Below are 19,141 nucleotides of genomic sequence, written 5' to 3' on the forward strand. Positions count from 1 at the left end.
GCTGTCGTATGTTGTTTGCAGATGATGCTGTCGTTTATCGTCTAGTAAAGCCATCAGAAGATCAAAACCAATTGCAAAACGATTTAGAAAAGATATCTATATGGTAAGAAAATTGAAAATTGACCCTAAATAATGAAATCTGTGAGGTCATCCACATGAGTGATAAAAGAAATCCGTAAGCTGCGGTTACACGATAAATCAATCGAATCTAAAGGTCTTAAATTCAACTAAATACGTAGGAATTACCAATTACGATAAACGTAAATTGGAAGGAACGCATAGAAAATGTTGTGGAAAAGGCTAACCAAAGACTGCGTTTTATTGGCAGAACACTTAGATGATGCAACAGGTCCACTGAAGAGACTGTCTACACTAAGCTTGTTCGTCCTCTTTCGGAGTACTGCTGTCTGGGATGTTTACCAGATAGGATTAACAGAATACAATGGGAAGTTCTAAGAAGAGCAGCACGTTTTGTATTATCGAGAAATAGGGGAGAGAGTATCATAGACATGATGCAGGATTTGGGGTGGACAGCATGAAAGTAAAGGCGTTTCTCGTTGCGGCGGGATCTTCTCACGAAATTTTAATCACCATCTTTCTCCTCCGTATACGAGAATATTTTATTGACGCCGACCTACACAGGGAGAAACGATCATCATGAGAAAATAAGGGAAATCAGAGGTCGCACGGAAAGATATAGGTGTTCGGTATTTCCGCGTGCTGTTCGAGAGTGGAATGATAGAGAATTATTACGAAGGTGGCTCGATGAACACTCTGCCAGTAACTCAAGTGTGATTTATAGAGCATCGAAGTGGATGTAGATGTAGAATTCTCGAATGGCTCTGTGGCCAAGGAACGAATTTCTGACGTCCAGGATTTGAACGATTGGTAGAACGTTCCGACCGTACTTTACACAGACTTGGTGATAATTCGGAAAAATAGTGTCATATACCTGTGTCACTTTGAAGTGTAGTGCAGCATTCGTTAAAATTTATTTAGCCTGCCATGATAAAGGTTAACTGATGGCTTATGGTCCAAGTACAAATGATGAGAATCACAAAATTGAACGGCTTTTAAGTAATAATGCTTATGCCACTTTGGAAAAACTTCGATCATATTAGAACTGGGTTGTGATGTGTTGTTGCTCTGAAATGACATACTCAGAAAACGTCATGGTAGCGACTACACACACTCAAAACTCTCGTCGATAGAGCTCTAGTAAAACACGTGTAACCGCGAATTAAAATCGTATTTGTAAATGTTCTCGAGAACATAAGGAGACTTGATGGGAGGCATTTGTATAATATTTACAGAGGGCGAAAACGTGTTGAAACCATTAGAAAATAGGAGTTATGACTATCACGATGAGGTGTAATTCATAGAGGAGGGCGATATATTACTATTTTTGTTTGCAGACACTACTACTGCAACATGCAGGTACTCAGTGAATGGGCTAAAATCCTCACCAATACATCGAATATTCGAGCCCATACATGGCTCAGGCGATGATACAGATACACAGTCGTTGCTCCTGCGTAGGCAGATTTGTTTATTCCATGTTGTCATTATGCCAACGGCCTTGCCGCAGTGGTAACACCGGTTCCCGTCAGATCACCGAAGTAAAGCGCTGTCGGGCTGCGCTAGCGCTTGAATGGGTGACCATCTAATCTGCCGAGCGTTGTTGGCAAGCGGGGTGCTCTCAGCCCTTGTGAGGCGAACTGAGGAGCTACTTGCCTGAGAAGTAGCGGCTCCGGTCTCGGAAACTGACACACGGCCGGGAGAGCGGTGTGCTGACCACATGCCCCTCCATATCCGCATCCAGTGACGCCTATGGTCTGAGGATGACACGGCGGTCGGTCGGTACCGTTAGGCCTTCATGGCCTGTTCGATAGTAGTTTAGTTTTCTTATGTTGTCATTATCCCTTGCATTATCTTGCCGACTAAGCTGTAACTCCCACACGCCATATTTGGTTGGCTTGCTGAGTGCAGAAAAACAGAAAATACTCGTACGATTTTTTTTTTTTCGAAAAAGACTTCTGATCCATAGCATAACTGGTCTGAAACATGTTACGAAATTAGTACTGAATGTATGCGATAGGGAGATAAGTCTATGACTAAAGTATAGCACTGAGGTGGTGAATGTGGTGTGTGCCGTGATGAGTCAGTTTGAATGATTGCTGTTTACTGTTTTCGTAGAGAGCCAAGAACCAAGTGAGGACAGCATATTGCTGGGCAGACCTGACCTTGCGTATAAGTTGGGTGTCAGTGTGTTGAAACGTAGCCAGCTTGGGCATGTTTTGAGAATTCACAAGCGTTTTTCGCAGTTGCAACACTTTTTTGCGGTCCGCCGTGTCAATGGTACTGGATAGGATAACTTTAGTGGCGATGACTGTTAAGCATTATGTTCGAAAATAAAATTGGCCGTATGATGAGGCATGTAACGCGCACGCGCCCGTGAGCGTAGGTGTGAGGTTGTTTTGAGAGATACACTATCTTGTTGTGAAGGAGATGTTATTGTGTGTCTTGGGATTGGTGAAATTTGTTCAGCTACGCAAACTCCGTGACTGCTGCCAAGGCACAAGACGTTTAGCTGTGAAGTCGTAAGGCTGGTGTACGGACCCTAGGTGACGTCCATCACGTACCCCTATAGTAACTACTGAAAACAATTTGAACAGCATTACCGTACTCAGCAGTACGATTGTCATTTGTGCATACGAAATTGCCTTAAGGATGGGCGTGAAACTTTTTTTCTATACTTGAAAAGTGCCAAGTTAGTGAAAAATTTTTTGTCAGGGCTCGAACACTTGAGGTGTGTGTGTAATGTGATACGAGACAACAAAAACAACTACGATCAACATCTGCTTTCTCGAAAGCGTACTCATGGCAGAAAAAAAAGGAACTGGTATGTGGGTCAGAAATGCATAAGTAGATTGCTGTAGTTTTGTGTGTTGCAACTGTTGGCGAATAATTTCACTGACTGTCATTGGCGTGATGCTGAAATTGATTCTATAATATGCTATGTAAGGAACAGGGCTGGTTTAGCAAAAAACTGCTTAGTAAGTGGTCAAAAATTGAAAAAATGTAAAAATTCCATAGTTGTGGATCCAGCATGTGAGGTCAGAAATAATGATACACTCGGGTAAAACACGCAATGTGTGAGATAGAGATAGCAATGCTCTGACAATGGCGCTATGAGATGAGACGTATTGAGTTGCCAATGATATAGAATTAGGCGGGGTAGAGACGGTGGTGGTGCAGCTGAAGATTGATTGCGTACTACAAGTACAGCATACATAAAGCGAAAAGAAACACAGACACACGCTGAAATAAGTCTAGAAATAAGCAAGTAAGTTAAAAATGGAAATGAAGATGAGTTTCCGTACTTCTGCGACGAAATTTGAACAGTAATGAGACACTTGAGCAATACCCACAAAATAAGCAAGAAATCGTAGCTTAAGGGCCTCAAACCTTTGGGGTATAAGTATTGTGGTATGAAAATGTGATTTGATACGTCTGTGTAATACTTGCAAAATAAAAATCGCAAAAAGTGTAAACTGAACGAAAGTCGTGAAAAATGCTGTCACTCGGTCTCAATATGTAGACTTCTCGGGTGGAAGCCTATGCAAGAGGATCTGACGCACAGATGAGACAGGAGTGAGAGAGAGTGGACCATAGCGTTCTTTTTTCGCCTTTCTAACACAAGTTAAGTGAGTTATTTGAATTTTACTTCCATTTTAACTTGACATGTGCTTTCTCATCTTTTTCGTTTTAAGTTGAATTTCCGGCCGATTTTACACGGGCCATGTACGTATTTCTACCATCGCGGATTTTAACATAAGAGAAATGGGCTGCTTCCAATTTCTTGTACTATTTCGAACAGTTTCATCATGAGGCGTAGCGCCGTATAACGATCCTGCCTTGGAGGCGGTTAAGTGGTATGAAAATGTGATAGTGACAGATGGTGACGCGAGACTGGACGCGCACGTAGTTTATGTATCAGCCGATAGAGGACAATATTGGATAGGGGGACTGTGATATTAGTTTCGATTGTGCCCACTAGAGTGCACTAAAGTAATAGAATGTTTTTCATAAACTGTTCTAGTATTTTCATAAAGTGTTGTTATGTCTTTTTGTGTATGTAAAATGCTATAAATGTGTTTTAGCAGTATGAATGACGCGTGAGTGTGGTTTAAGGTTAATATGAAGATAATTGTTTAACGAATTATGTAGTGGGATTTAGTGTGGGAACATTTCGGAGAAGTATGTATATGGACAAAGGGGATTTTTGTAGAATAGATTTGTAAAGAAAGTTATTTGTAAAGTAAGTTTATGGTAAAGAGAAAGTTAATTCAGGTATAAATAACAATAGTAAATAATTTTATGCATAAGCAAAACTTCAGCATATTAGATAATTACGTCGGTAAAAAGTGCAGTCGTTAGGTTTACTATTTTGCGATTGGTTATTGAGGAAAAGCGCGGATTGACGCGGAAGAATGTTGTCGTGCTATTGGCTGTTGAGTAAACTGACCAATGGTAAATGAATATTCTTCGCGCGCCTTTCTCTGCTGGTAGAGAAGACTTAGAGTATTCTAAAGTAGAGTCGGAGCTAGCCATGAAAAAGTTAGGACGTGTGTAGTAGTAGTTCCGATGGGAACGATAAGTTGACGGATCTAGCAGTGTTTCATACATAAAAAGTGTGGTAAAGTGACGGCATAATTATTCCGATGGGCGTGTAGGAATTTCGGAAATTTTAAGTGAATTTTGTGACGAAAAAAGACATATATTCCACGTGGCGTATTGAGCAGGCCGGTGGCTAAAAACTGTGACTGCATTTGGTACCGACAGACTTAATATTTGGCGAGCATTATCAATAAAAAATAATCAGTATTTTTGTAGCTATTACGTTTTCGGGAAATGCAACACTATAAACTTGCTAACGTGGTGAAAGGGATTATGAGTGACTGTGTTAAGACTAGCACGGGCTTGGTAGTGATACTTGTTGACCTAAGTTTCAGAATATATTAATTGAGGACAAGATTTCCAACCTTTCATTTTTTGTGAAAACTTTCTCCCGAAACGTGGATTAGTGACTTTAATTGCAGCCTGGTTCACGTCGAAGTACAGTAGGTTTCGCTCGGCTTCCCTACAGATGAAATGCTGAGACAATGTTCACAGGTAGGTGCAGGTTCGTCGTAAAAGGACGGAAAGAACCGCGCCGCCGCAATCAGAAGCGATGGGAGGGGAGAGGGATTGTAAGAGAAGGCCAGAAGAGTCATCAGGGTGGTAACTGAACACCTAACATTGGACCAGAATTCTCCTTAGATTACGTCTTAGATTTAATTACGCCATGTAGACAAGGTGTCCGTTATTCCACACTGTGTGCTCCAGTACAAACTCATCTATTCATACGCCCTCCTTCTTTCAGCCAGTTCCACACTCACATCATTGTCAGTGGAGAATGCACTGCGCTTCTCAACATGTCAGAATTGGAAACAACAATTTTCAGAGCCTGATATTATGCTCCGTTCGGATTGACTAGCATGTCGAAGCTAAGACCTTTGACATAGTCACAGTATGCTGACATTTAGTGCAGCGTCGGCATGCTTATTGGCAGATCTGGGACGGCTAATTTAAGGGGTGGCTGGATGCTCTTGCTGTCGCCACGCCGCTTCTCGCCGGGGCGGAATATGTTACCCGCAGCTGTCTGAGTGCAAAGTGAGCGAAAGTTTCATAAACCTTTGTGAATCGTGTAACTGAGGCGGGACCTGGGTACCGGTCCAGTATGAAACTAGTGGTGTGTGAGAAAGTGCCTAGAAACCACATCCAGCCTGGTCGGCACACCGGCCCTCGTTATTAATCGTCTAGGCGAACTGCGTCATGTCCGGTACATTTCCTTGTCCCAGAAACGACAATTTAACACGCACGACTATCCGGATGTGTTGGGGAAGTGAACAAGTATGATTAGAAGAATCTATCCATAGAAATGATATAATGTAATGTTTACTGCTGTCACGTACACTCATATAATTATGAAAATACTTATTTGGAAGCTGTAAGTGGAGGTAAAATGAATTGATCAACTAGCAGAATAGAGATACTCTGACATTCACTGCATCAGTTGCAACTCTGCTTCTGTATAGTCAATCAAAGTAACAAAAAAAACAAGTTCAAATGTGTGTGAAATCTCATGGGACTTAACTGCTAAGGTCATCAGTCCCTAAGCTTACACACTACTTAACTTAAATTATCCTAAGGACAAACACACACACACCCATGCCCGAGGGAGGACTCGAACCTCCGCCGGGACCAGCCGCACAGTGCCTGACTGCAGCGCCTTAGACCGCTCGGCTAACAAAATAACAGCAAAGGAGGTTAAATACAGGGCTTTGCATAACAAAATGCAGGAAAGAAACAGGCTGCTCCAGGAAATGGCCAACACGGCCAGCTGGTGAAACGACATGCCGGCGAGGCGCAACACGGCTGGCGTGGTTCTGGGTAGCAGTCGTCTCCAAAGTGAGGAGCGAGACAGCCAGGATGGCCTGTGTACTGTACATAATAGGACTAGTAGGGAGTTGGGGTTACGGGTGCAATTTCGATATCAAATTAATATGCAAATAAATTAAATTGATCAAGTAATCACCCCTGCCCCTGACCACACCCATCCCCACCCTCGGCTGACGTCAAGTGTTTTTCTCAGCCTGCACGTGTGCCCCAGCCCCCTCCTCCTCCTCCCCCAAACCTACCCCATTGGCGGAAATTCGAATTTTGGCGGGAATTTCGAATTTTGGAGGGAATTTCTTTGTCCCAGGGCTGTGCTGACACCTCACCCCACCCCCACCAGGTAATTGGCGGGAAATTAAAATTTGCAGTACACTTTTCGGGACTCGAACTCTGGTCCTCCTGGGCAGAAAGCCCAAGTGTACCCCCCAACACAATTAAACCACCAGAGGCACGCGGAATTGACAGGAAATTATAAATGGCTGTATCCTTTCTGGGACTCAAACCCTGATTCTACTGGATGGAAAGCCCAAGTGCACGACTTAACACATGGAAACTGTCCAGATGCAGGAGAGGAACGTTAGATTAGTGTACTTTATTTATTTTGGTCGGGAAACTGACGCAAATATCGATCCTAATTACGTAATTAATCACAGTCATTCGGCCTAATTGCACAACTGTATATGTAGCACTACACAAGGACGGCATAAGAGCGCAATACAGCTCAAAAACTGACGATACAACTGGTACAACTGGTGTTATCCTGCTGGGAAAAAAAAGTTCGCAATACCACTCGAAACTAGCGACAGACACACTCTACCTTACACCTACAAGCTGCTGGGAAAAAGGCAGGGGTGTAAGGTACTATCTTTATTCTTTTTGGTGGGAAATACATTCAACTGATAAGATGCCGGTGCTGGACAGGGAGGAGTTTTAAAAGTGTGTTACCTGTAAGTGTACAGTATCCATCGCTGTTCGACACCAGAGTTCGCTACAGATGGCTGCTCAAAAACCATCCTTCAGCCCAGGTAATTGAAGCCAATACACGCTACCACAACTGATGGAAAAGAATGCGTCACAGTTCTAATCACACTTCGAAATTGTCATGAATAAACCAGCAAGCATAATGATTGGGTCACAATACAGCACACGAACTGGGGGAAAATCGTCATCCTAAAAGACTGCAGAATGCAGAGGGGTTGGTAGTTGAACGTGCGTTCTTCTCGATGTACAATCACAAACTGCCGAAAACCGAGGCCTTCTCACTTCTCCTCACGCCTCCCCCACCCCCTTACCCCCTCTACGATGCTCTGCCGAGCGTCTCGCGACCCCACTACCGCCCTCTAAGGCCGCTGCCCGCACTTGGCTTTCTACCATCTGGCCGCCTCCTTAAGGCGACGCACCTATGCCTGCGCAACAGCGTGTATAGTCAATTAAACAATACGAGGTAAAAGGACGGCCGCCTCAAGTGCAACTCGTTCGTCTAAAATATGCGACAGAGCCGCACACGCCGCCCCCCTGGACAGAGAGCGGCTGTGTTCGGCCACCTACACAGCAAGCACGCCCCCGCTGCACTTCGCCCGCAGGAGCTCGCCGTTCGGCGATGGAGAACAGTTGCATTTGACGTCAATGCATCTGTAAACAAGCATCTATTAGAAAAAGTAAAACACATTTGCGACCATAATAAATGTCCTCTTCCCACGAAAATAGGTAAAGTCCATTTTCTTTTAGTTTTATGAGCAAAATCGGTATAGTTTTTACGTTCGACTGCAGTCGAATACATTTGTGACGTCCATCGAAGTCCACCGATCACAAATGATCAGCAGAGACAAGCCCACCCTGCGTAAATTTATGAAAAAAAGTTTCGACTATTTTGATGCGAGAACTACCGATCACAGCAGAGTCCTCGTTATTTTGAAGCCTTTATCAGAGTAAAGAAAAAGCGAGAATTTAAACTCTAAAGAAAAAAATCTATATTAAGCAATTTATTTCAGTTTGTTGAACAAGTTACACGATCTTAGAGAATCCCTCGTGTTCAGGGTCTGCAAGTAAACTCTCATGCACGTGTGTATTACAAACATTTCAGACAATCTTTCACGCCATTGGCACACATGTGGGGAAAAACACATACTGTACATTTTTGGAACACAACCTACGACCAGCTTAGAGACAGAAGTGATGATGCTTTCTGCAGGACCTGACCATCATTTTGCAAGACAATGCTCAAGCACGTACAGTGCAAGCTGTTACTGATTTGTTTGACTGATGGGACTGCTAAGTGCTATACCACCTATTGCAATCCCCTGACGTAAGCCCTCTTGAGTTCAACTCGATTTCTAAACCGAAGGAAACACTTCATGGTATCCGCTTCAGAACTGCTACAAATTCATCGGGCAATAGACTGCGCCGCTCGAACTGTCAACACAACTGGCACCGCTAAGAGTATCCTACGACTTCCACATCGCTGGCAACGTGTTATACACAGTGCTGGTGACTACATTGAAGATCAGTAAAACTTGGGAACTCGTATCTATTTTGTACGAGCTGTACACAAATAGTTGCCACTATTAAAGTCCCAACCCTTGTACACCAAAGAGACCTACATATCTCTAGAACTTTGATCATAGTGTGTAACTTACGATCTTTCTCTATGAGGATGGGAGTCACAGCGCATTCTCGCATTCTTAGGATAAAGTTAGAGACTGAAAGATCTTCTGGAATTGTCTTTGACCAACTCCCCCTGCAGTTGACCAAAAGTAGACCGCTACATTCCACGTTTCGTGTAGGAACAGTGCGAACCGAGGCTGGAACTGCTGTCCCACACTCATCCAAGAGCACAAGCTTTCTCTAGATGTGTGAATGTCGAGGAGGTTAGCACCCCTTATCGGTGTACAGTAGATATTAAACTGTTGTGATGATATAACAGACAGTTAAGAACAAGAAACGGGTGGGTTTTATGCATGATGGAGCTCCAGACGGACGGAGTTTGCTGCGTTTTACGTAAATCAACTGCGCTAGCAATTCTTAAGTATTGTTCTAGTGTCTGGGGTCATTACCAAGAAGGTATTGGTAAGAGAGAACATAAACACATGCATTCTTAAGGCTACAATGTTCTGCACTTAAAACACGCAATAATGTTAGATTGTTGCGGTTTCCGAACTATTAGTCGTATGGAATGCAACGCTGTTACTATCCCAATGTAAGAAATATATTTCCAGCGCATGACATACATTTTCCTTGCAGTTTTCTCTACGATAAAATTTGGTGATAAACTGTAAAATGAAAAACTACTTCCTTAAAACATCGATTCCTTGTGATACACGTACAATATAGCTTTCCAGAAGTGTATACCCCCGGTTCACAAATTATACTATGCTCGCATCAGTCTTATATGAAATGATCGTTAGTAACGGGGAATGCCTCTTACAAACAAAGGGACAAACGCATAGCAGCGGTGTTTGCCATGTGAAATTACACGTCATTCCGCCACTATCTCCGTAAAGAGGACATCTGTCAAGCAGATGTATACATAGAGATTGTAGTACCTCACAAAAACCTGTCGCTAACTTAGAATCACCGTAGTTATAAAACTGAAGACTAGAATTTATGCCCAAGGGGAATGGAGTGCGTCGTATAAATCTTCGTTCGTCTAGAGGAATGTGTCGAAACAGGATGGAAGTCCTCTGATGACCGAGAGGTTTGCTGTTAACAATCGCAAGCAGACAATGCTCTTTGTCACACACAGAACACGCAGCTGTATGCGAGTCGAACGCAGGTTATGTCACACAACCGATGCATCCCGACAGAGGAACGGAAAAAATGGTCAAATGACCTGCAGCGCAGGTTAAATTGATTAATTGATCAACTTAACTAATTTGCATAATAATTTGATATGAAAATTGCACCCGTAACCCCAATTCCCTACTACTGACAGGCCATGAAGCTCGGGGGTCATCAGTCTCGTATTCAGCCCCCAGGACAGAAGCATTGTACCAAATTTGTCTGTGTTTAGAGCAAATTCAGTGTGTGGAAGTGTGAGGAAGTGTTCTAAATGTTTATCTTAGACAGAACACGGAAACCATCCTAGTATTTACCTAGTGGTATGTGGGAAACCGCCTAAAAACCACATCCAGACTGACTGGCAGACAGATCCCTCACCACTAATCCGCTCGGCGGATTCGATTCAGGGATGCCGGCACGGTAGCTCAGCGTGTTCGGTTAGAGAATTAACTGCCCTCTGTAACAAAAAAACTGAGTGAATGGATCGACTATGAACTTGAAAAAGCGTCTTAGGACGTCCGCTCCGAACAAATACAATGACCAATAACGAACAAACTGAGATTAAAAGAAAAAATTGAGTGCTGGCATACCTCCCGGTCCCAGTTCAAAAATGTTCAAATGGCTCTGAGCACTATGGGACTTAACTTCTGAGGTCATCAGTCCCCTAGAACTTAGAACTACTTAAACCTAACTAACCGAAGGACATCACACACATCCATGCCCGAGGCAGGATTCGAACCTGCGACTGTAGCGGTCGCGCGGCTCCATACTGTAGCGCCCAGAACCGCTCGGCCACCCCAGCCGGCTCCCGGTCCCGGAATTGGTCATGATAGCTCGCATGGCTTCTAGGGTGAGTATTCTGTGATGATGTTACAACATTTCACGAATGATGGAGAAGAATAAACGTATCAATCTGAAGTCTCAGGGACCCTCGCCTGGAAATGACTGAGTCGAAAGTTATAAGCTAAAATCGTTATGATATCTCTGACTGTGGAATAAATGTACTAGTACTGTTGTTGCTAAGACTGTATTTTTAGGGAATCCTGGCAAGCATTGGTTGTTCGTCAATGGACGTGGTTCCAACATGGAGTCTCATCTCACCCCGGACTGAGAGTTCATGAACACCTGTATCAGACATTCCCTGAAAAGTGGATAGGCAGCGGAGGTTCTGTTTCGTGGTCAGCACGTGTACATTATCTCATCCCAATCGATTTTTTCTTGGGGGGGGGGGGGGGGGCATGTAAAAATCTTGTGTTGAGACGCCAATCGAGACGGAAGAGCATCACCTGGCAACAATTCTCGCTGCCTGCGACACTGTCGAAATGAGACCAGGGCTTTTAGAATGGGTATAACAATAGTTTGTGCTCCGATGCCATGAAGTCGGGGGGTGCAATTTTGAACAATTGTTGTAAATATAGCTGTTTGTGAAACTTGTGCGAATTACCTGTATTCGTTATTACTGTACCATAGGCTTATGATTACCTGCACCTTTATTAGTCTATCAACAGGGGAAATTAGCAGAGTACTGGGGAGTATTCAGCGGGAATTCCGTTCGTAATGGTCAGGGTTGGTTTGAGCACTGTGCGACGCTAAAGTGGAACTGGAGTGACTTTTCGCTGATAACTTTCGACTCGGTCGTTCCCGGGCCAGGACCACATACCCGAAATTGATACATTTGCCCATCTTCATCGTCCCTGAAAGTTCGTAATATCATCGCAGAATCACCCTGTACAGTTTTAATGTTTCCTCTTTGTTCGATGGCCCTTTACGGGCTTAAGTCGGTATACCACTCGTATTTCTGGTCGCGGAAATGGGGGCGTTGCTGGTGCTACACGCACGCAAATTCTCTTCTATCTTAATCAAATATTGCCTACGCATACTTCTAGTCTGGACTGGAGAAAAGGATCGGTTACTTACGGACGTCCACGTGACGAGCATGCCACGCAGAGAGCTGTCGCCTATTTCCGCGGCGTAGACGGTGGCCGGGATGCTGGCCATGCCGGAAGAGATGCCGGTGAAGATGCGGCCGGCGTAGAGCTGCGCGAGGAAGGAGGGCCCGTCGGGCGCCGTGGCGACGAGCAGCCAGCCCAGCAGCCCCGGCACGTTGATCAGCAGCAGCGTCGCCTTGCGCCCGAACCTGTCCAGCAGCGGGCCCGACGCCAGGCAGCCGAACGGAGTCGCGATCGCCGCCAGGCTGGCTGCCGACACAAACGTGCTGGATAGCTACTCCAGTGCCACTAAAATTGCGGCTTCAGAAGGAACGCGTACTGCAGAAATGCTTTAGGGCGGTAATACAATGACACTGTTCTTAAACCACAAGATCCAACACGAGCTCCAATAGCGACTCAAAAATACGAAGCCAGTGGAGATTGGAAACCCTTTAAAGCCGCCAAAACCTTGGCCAGGGTCTACTCTTCTCAGTCATTCTGTGTTGCTTTAAATCTCCACGTCTCCGCTAATATCTCAATTCCTCAATATTTTCCCAGCTCCTTTTTGAGTAGCTTGTAATGCCACAACGAAGCATAACCAAGGCGCAGCAGTTGAATAAGTGAACGCTCATGCCATCTGTTGAATAGTTGCGCAAACAAAAGCACAGGTGCTTCCGCCTGGCGGCAGTCAAATGAAATAGCGCTACGAGTAAGACAGTATCTGAATAGTGCTGCGCTCGGACAACGAAATAAATAAGCATTAAACTAGGATAATATTATTACATATAGTAAAAATATTGATTTAATATTAGTTTTATATACATAAAATGATTGAAACTGAATATGGTAATGTTATGGTATGTCAATTTGTAAATAGAGAACTTGGCATAGTGTAAATTAATGTTTAAATGTGAGGGAAATCCCCGAGAATGCGGACAATGCAGGTGAATTTGGCAGTAGAGAGAGAGATATGTTCTGGAACTGTTCATATGCAGAACAGAGATTACGCGGCGCGAAAGTGAAGGTTTTAGTACGTTGCTTATAGACAGTTAAAAGTGAGCTTACAACAAACATGAACTGCATTTATGGTGTGTCAGCAAGTCAAATGGACAATAAGGCTTGCAGGATGCAACATTTCGACGGGGACGGGTTGTGAGCGATATAGTTGCTGTTCCCGCTCAAAAAGCACATGGCACGCCTTGTGGAAGTCTGCGTACTTTATGACGGACTGCAGCGACCAGCAGCAAGGTATGAAGTGACCAGTGTCTGCAGCTAATGCTGCAATGTGATCTTACTACCGTATCAGAGCCATTGATGAGCTTACGCCAGCACAAGCAACGAACTAGTAGTTATCGTACGACAGTGTTTTTATGAACAGTGCATTTTATACCGCCACCATAACAAGTACATTTGTCCGTAGCGAACCAGTTTATGTATTTATCAAGTCAAGTTCTGTACAGTGTAACGTCTGAGTGAAATAATAAGTTTGTGATTCAAAGTGCATTCCACGAGTGTCATCAATTATTTACAAAAAAAAAAAAAAAAAAATGGTTCAAATGGCTCTGAGCACTATGGGACTTAACATATATGGTCATCAGTCTCCTAGAACTTGGAACTACTTAAACCTAACTAACTTAAGTACATCACACAACACCCAGTCATCACGACGCAGAGAAAATCCCTGACCCCGCCGGGAATCGAAGCCGGGAACCCGGGCGTGGGAAGCGAGAACGCTACCGCACGACGACGAGCTGCGGACAACTATTTGCAGAAAATAGTTCATTATTATCCCAAATCCATCACTGTGTATGCAGCAATACCAGTAATAAGGCTATATTGCGTGAGTATCGGCGTATTAATGCAACAAGAGGATATAATCGGAGTTAACGCCGAAAATTTCCAACAAGCGCCGGATTATACAACTGACAGAAGACGCCAGGTACTGTGCCACATTCAGTTTCATTAGAACAAACTGATTCTAAAGTAATGTTTTTAACATCTCTAGTAACCATCAGTTCTATAGTGTTCATTGATTATTCAATTAAAGAATTTATTGCCACCACAGTACTCATTGTACCTTCAGTACAATGCAAATTCAGTAACATTAAAATCATTACTGACACTTGGTGAAGATCAGTCTAATTTACAGCAAGTTCAAGTGTTTATCATATGTGTGTGTATATTGTGTTACGTAAATGTTGTTCGCCTGCTAGGCGTGATTAACATACACCAGTTAGTGCATTCTGTTCAGTCACTTCAAAGAGGTTATTGTTGTTAATGAAAATCAGAATTAATTTAACATTCGATTTCTTGTACGCCATCGCCAATATTTATTCAGTAATTCCGTGTAGCAGTCTGAGCTACATAGCAAAGCTATTCAGGCTTATTACACGCGATAGCCGCTTTCCAGACGTCCATCGGTCTAAAAATATTACCGTACATTCGGATAGTGGCATCGCAAGCTCAATCTGCACTTTCGTCTATGACATTTATCTTATCATTTGTAATCATTGTTACCAAAACACCAAAATATCTCCGATTAACCCGTGAGCCTAAACGGACGATGGAACTCACTAGTGGAGTGTCCAGCAGAAATACAAGTGAGGCTGAAATTACAAACTAGCTTTTTTCACCGAGAAATCCTGTAAAAATGTGATCTCATCCATACTAATTCCTGCAATGCCACCAGTGTTTAAGCACCTCCCTGAACTCTATAATCTCTTTGTACCCTAGAATATCATGTTCTTCATTATGATTTATGCATCTACTTGTCTCTTTCAGCATACATGTCCTATTAACTTAACAAAATCGCTTCTTCCATCCAGTTAACAAAACACTTTTGATTATACAACTCCCACTGTAAATTCAGCACCCAAAACGTTTTCTACGTCCATATCAACTTATGGTCCGAATATTGCACCAAGTTATCCTTAGAATTCCCTTACAATGCCATTTTCTCGCAACTTCCACGTATTTTTCACTAGTTTCGCACTTAATAAGTGTTCTACGAGTGTCAAGAGGTTTCTACTCGAATTTGACTCCTGATCGTTACACTTCTTAGAATTTTTGATACTTAAGTTACTTTGCCAGTTTTGGCTATTTTTCCAATTTCTTACATGTTTTAACATTTTCTAAGTATTACATTAACGTTTCATAGCTTGTCTATTAAGGTCTCGACCCCAAAAAACGGTTGAATTTTCATTTTCTGCTATTTTAGTGTTGTGTCACTTTTTGTACTTTCTACGTATGTCCTCATAATGGTGATTCCATCATTATTCATCATTATTCAAGCACTGCTGACCTTTCACCAGAGTTTGAATATCGACACCATTTTCTCATGTACACACGAGTAGCAGTTTGTCAAGTTATCAACACTGAGATCATAGTTTAATTTTCTGCTATTATCTATGAACTGAATGGCTAGGAACTGAAACATGGTAATATGTATGAAGCACACTAGATGACTCAAGGAATTAGGGGACACTTCCTAATACCATCAGAGAAATTGAGTACATATATTTTAGTGCTTCAGAAACTATACAGAGTTTTTTTCATTATTAGTCTGTGTTAAATTTTTTATATAATATAGAGTTTCGACACTAGAATTAACACTATAGAAATGTCTCATAGATGAAATGTCATTCACTGAAAATCTGCATTAATTTTTATACAAATCCTGTTGTACAAACTGGGATGGGATGAGTGATGGTGATGGTTAGTGTTTAACGTCCCGTCGACAACGAGGTCATTAGAGACGGAGCGCAAGCTCGGGTTAGGGAAGGATTAGGAAGGAAATCGGCCGTGCCCTTTCAAAGGAACCATCCCGGCAGGATGGGATGGGCTCTCTCAAAAAACTTCATATATCATATCAACACTTACACAAGAATTATTAGCCGATAGAGCTTTACAAAACCATAACAAAAAAAGCATTCAGTTCTCTCTCTCTCTCTCTCTCTCTCTCTCTCTCTCTCTCTCTCTCACACACACACACACACACACTCACACACACTCACACACACACATAGACGTGCGCACGAACTTTCGTTCCTACTCACACACACTTATACACACACGCACACACATACTACAAGCGCACACATACACGCATATGGTCGACTACATGGTAAGAATGAGGCGAATAGTGTGACCAAGGAGCTATTGTTTATCATCAGGAGAAAGTCCTATTTTGGGCGGTATTACGGTAAACACCACATGCGCCTTCACTAGGTAAAGTGCCTTGTCACCATCCGTGCGGCTCCCCCCGTCGGAAGTTCGAGTTCTCCCTCGGGCATGGGTGTGTGTGTTGTCCATAGTATAAGTTAAAGTTAGTTGAAGTAGAGTGTAGGCTTAGGGACCGATGACCTAGCAGTTTGGTCCCATAAGACCTTACCATAAATTTCCAATTTTGCCTCCTCCACCACGCAAGCACTCGATGTGACCTCCAAAAATAATAGATCTTGTGGCAACATGTTGCAGGTCTTGAGTCCGTCTCAACTTTATGAAGTACGCGAGCACTTTATACCTGACGCCTACAAATTCTACAATCTGGAATCCATTGGACAACGATTTCGAGTTTTGTGTTTCCAGGTAACATGTAATACAGGTGATCAGGCGTATATCCAGGCGTCTCAGATGTATTGGGCTGGCACTTTAATTTCTTATGGATTACAATTTTACTCATCCAGTAGATGAAGCAGTTTGTATCTACACTATCTGATCAAAAGTATCTGGAAACTCCTAAATCGAGTCCAAGTAGACGTAATGTACCGATGGACGGGAACTGTCGTGCATTGTAGCGGGTGGTTGTAAAAAATCGCACTAAGCCAGCGGAAGGAAACACTCGTGAATTTCAGAGTGCTACCAGCAGCCCAACCAGTACAATGATTGTGCGGAGGGAGTTGAAACGCATGAGGTACAGTGGTCGAGTAGCTCGTCATGGTTTGTTAACAACAGCAGTCTTCAAATGAACTGGCCTGCCCAGTGAACGCAACGGAACAGCACCGGGATGAGTTCAAATCTCGGTTTTATTTTAGATTCCAACGTACAACATCACTACCTTGTGTCCTCGGAGTCTTTCGCGACGGCATACATGGATAAAACGTTCTCGGTTTTCCAGCCGCGTTAATTCGAATAAAATCAAATGGCTCTGAGCACGATGGGACTTAACTTCTGAGGTCATCAGTCCCCTAGAACTTAGAACTACTTAAACCTAACTAACCTAAGGACATCACACACATCCATGCCCGAGGCAGGATTTGAACCTGCGACCGTAGCGGTCACGCGGTTCCAGACTGTAGCGCCCAGAACCGCTCGGCCCGAATCAAATCCTCGAGCTGCAGAAACATGGGCTAAGACGAGTGTTCCGGCCCGCCCCCAAAATACGAGATATGTTGTGCCCTATTAAAGACGACATTGCTCTTCGAGTGTGTGGTGTGTTTGGTATACCCTGTGAATGTGGCAGCATGTATATTGGACAAACAATTCGCACGGTTGCGGAGCGTTGTACTGAGCACAAGCGCCATATAAAACAAAGGGAGCTTGACAAGTCGGCCATAGCGGAGCATTGCCTAGAAAACGGACATAAAATACAGTTCGAAAATACAAAAGTGTTGGCTCATGCGTCTACATATTGCTACTCCGTTATAAAGGAAGAGGCCGAGATTCGTTTATACAACAATTTAAACAGAGACCAGAGATACACACTCAGCAGGGCATTGGGACGGGCGTTGGACATCGAAAGAAAGAAAAGACAGACGCGCGACGCGGGAGCGGCAGTTTCAAACGTGGCGCCTGCCCCTGGCGCCACCTGACGTCACCGGTGCTGCCACGGGCTATAGCTCCGCTAGCTGCCACAATGGGTCGATCTGATTGGCTGCTGATGATGTCATCATGCCTATATAAGCGAGAAACCGTAGCAGCCCCGTCCTCCCTCCCCCTTCACTTTTCCTCTCCTTCCCCCCCCCCCTTTTTCCCGTCATCTGACCAGTTTCCCCCCACCTGCTCTCGGGTGTGGTATGTCGTATTTGTGCCAACTTTTAGCGCAGTGTTTCAGTGAGTGTTCGGTGTTGTGCGTCCTTCCACAGTGTTGCGAACAGAAATCATGCTGTCGCTGGGTGTGCTTTTTATATCTCTTGCGAACAGAACCCAGACTGTCGCCGTGTTTTTTTAATTGTCTGTCTATTGTTATTCTGCTTCCTGTGTGTTTTATTAGCTTCATCGACCCTGTATTTTATGTTTTACGCTCCAGAATTTTCTGCCATTTTTACCTTTAAGTCACCGATTTTATCGCCAACTGTTATTATTTTTTATTATCTTCATCTTTTTAAAACAAATTCTGTAGGCTGAAGAGTGGCGTAATAAGCTGCTGCCAGCCCGCCCCCTTTAGGGGGAATCGAAACCCAATAAAGGAAAAAAAAATAAAACAGCCCCGGCAGTCAGTGAACTCCTGACGACGATGGCGGAGATGGCCATCGAAAGCTCGAGGATTTTATTCGGATTGACGTGGCTGGAAAACCGAGAACGTTTTATTCATTACTACCTTCTTTGATTTCAGTGTTTGAGAACGAATGGGCTGCCAGTCGTCCACAGACATTTGGACACCTCATTGAAAGTGTACCCAGCAGCGTTAAGCCATCATGAAGGCGAACGATGGACACACACTATATTGATGTGCACTAATAATTTACAGATACTGTTGATTAGATAGTATATGTAAAGTAAGTTTGGTTATTCATAACAAATCTATGGAAACTTATTGTGAAATGGGTATGTATAAATTGGAAATTTGCGGTAAGGTCTTATGGGACCAAACTGCTGAGGTCATCGGTCCATAAGCTTACACACTACTTAATCTAACTTACGTTAAGGACAACACACACACCCACGTCCGAGGGAGGACTCGCACCTCCGACGGGGGGGTGCTGCGCGAACCGTGA

The 19,141-nt window shown here is 43.6% G+C and overlaps 1 protein-coding gene across 2 annotated transcripts in view; it reads right to left on the minus strand.

Moving 5' to 3' along the window:
• The window catches only part of LOC126185098 (facilitated trehalose transporter Tret1-like), a 359,029-nt gene that overhangs the window by 44,204 nt on the left and 295,684 nt on the right, over window positions 1-19,141 (minus strand). For both annotated transcript variants that reach the window (XM_049927908.1, XM_049927909.1), the window contains exon 4: window positions 12,196-12,476. In XM_049927908.1, the coding sequence (XP_049783865.1) occupies window positions 12,196-12,476 (281 nt within the window). The remainder of the gene's footprint in view (window positions 1-12,195; window positions 12,477-19,141) is intronic.

Source organism: Schistocerca cancellata, chromosome 4, assembly GCF_023864275.1.
Source record: "Schistocerca cancellata isolate TAMUIC-IGC-003103 chromosome 4, iqSchCanc2.1, whole genome shotgun sequence".
NCBI classification, from domain to species: Eukaryota; Metazoa; Arthropoda; class Insecta; order Orthoptera; family Acrididae; genus Schistocerca; species Schistocerca cancellata.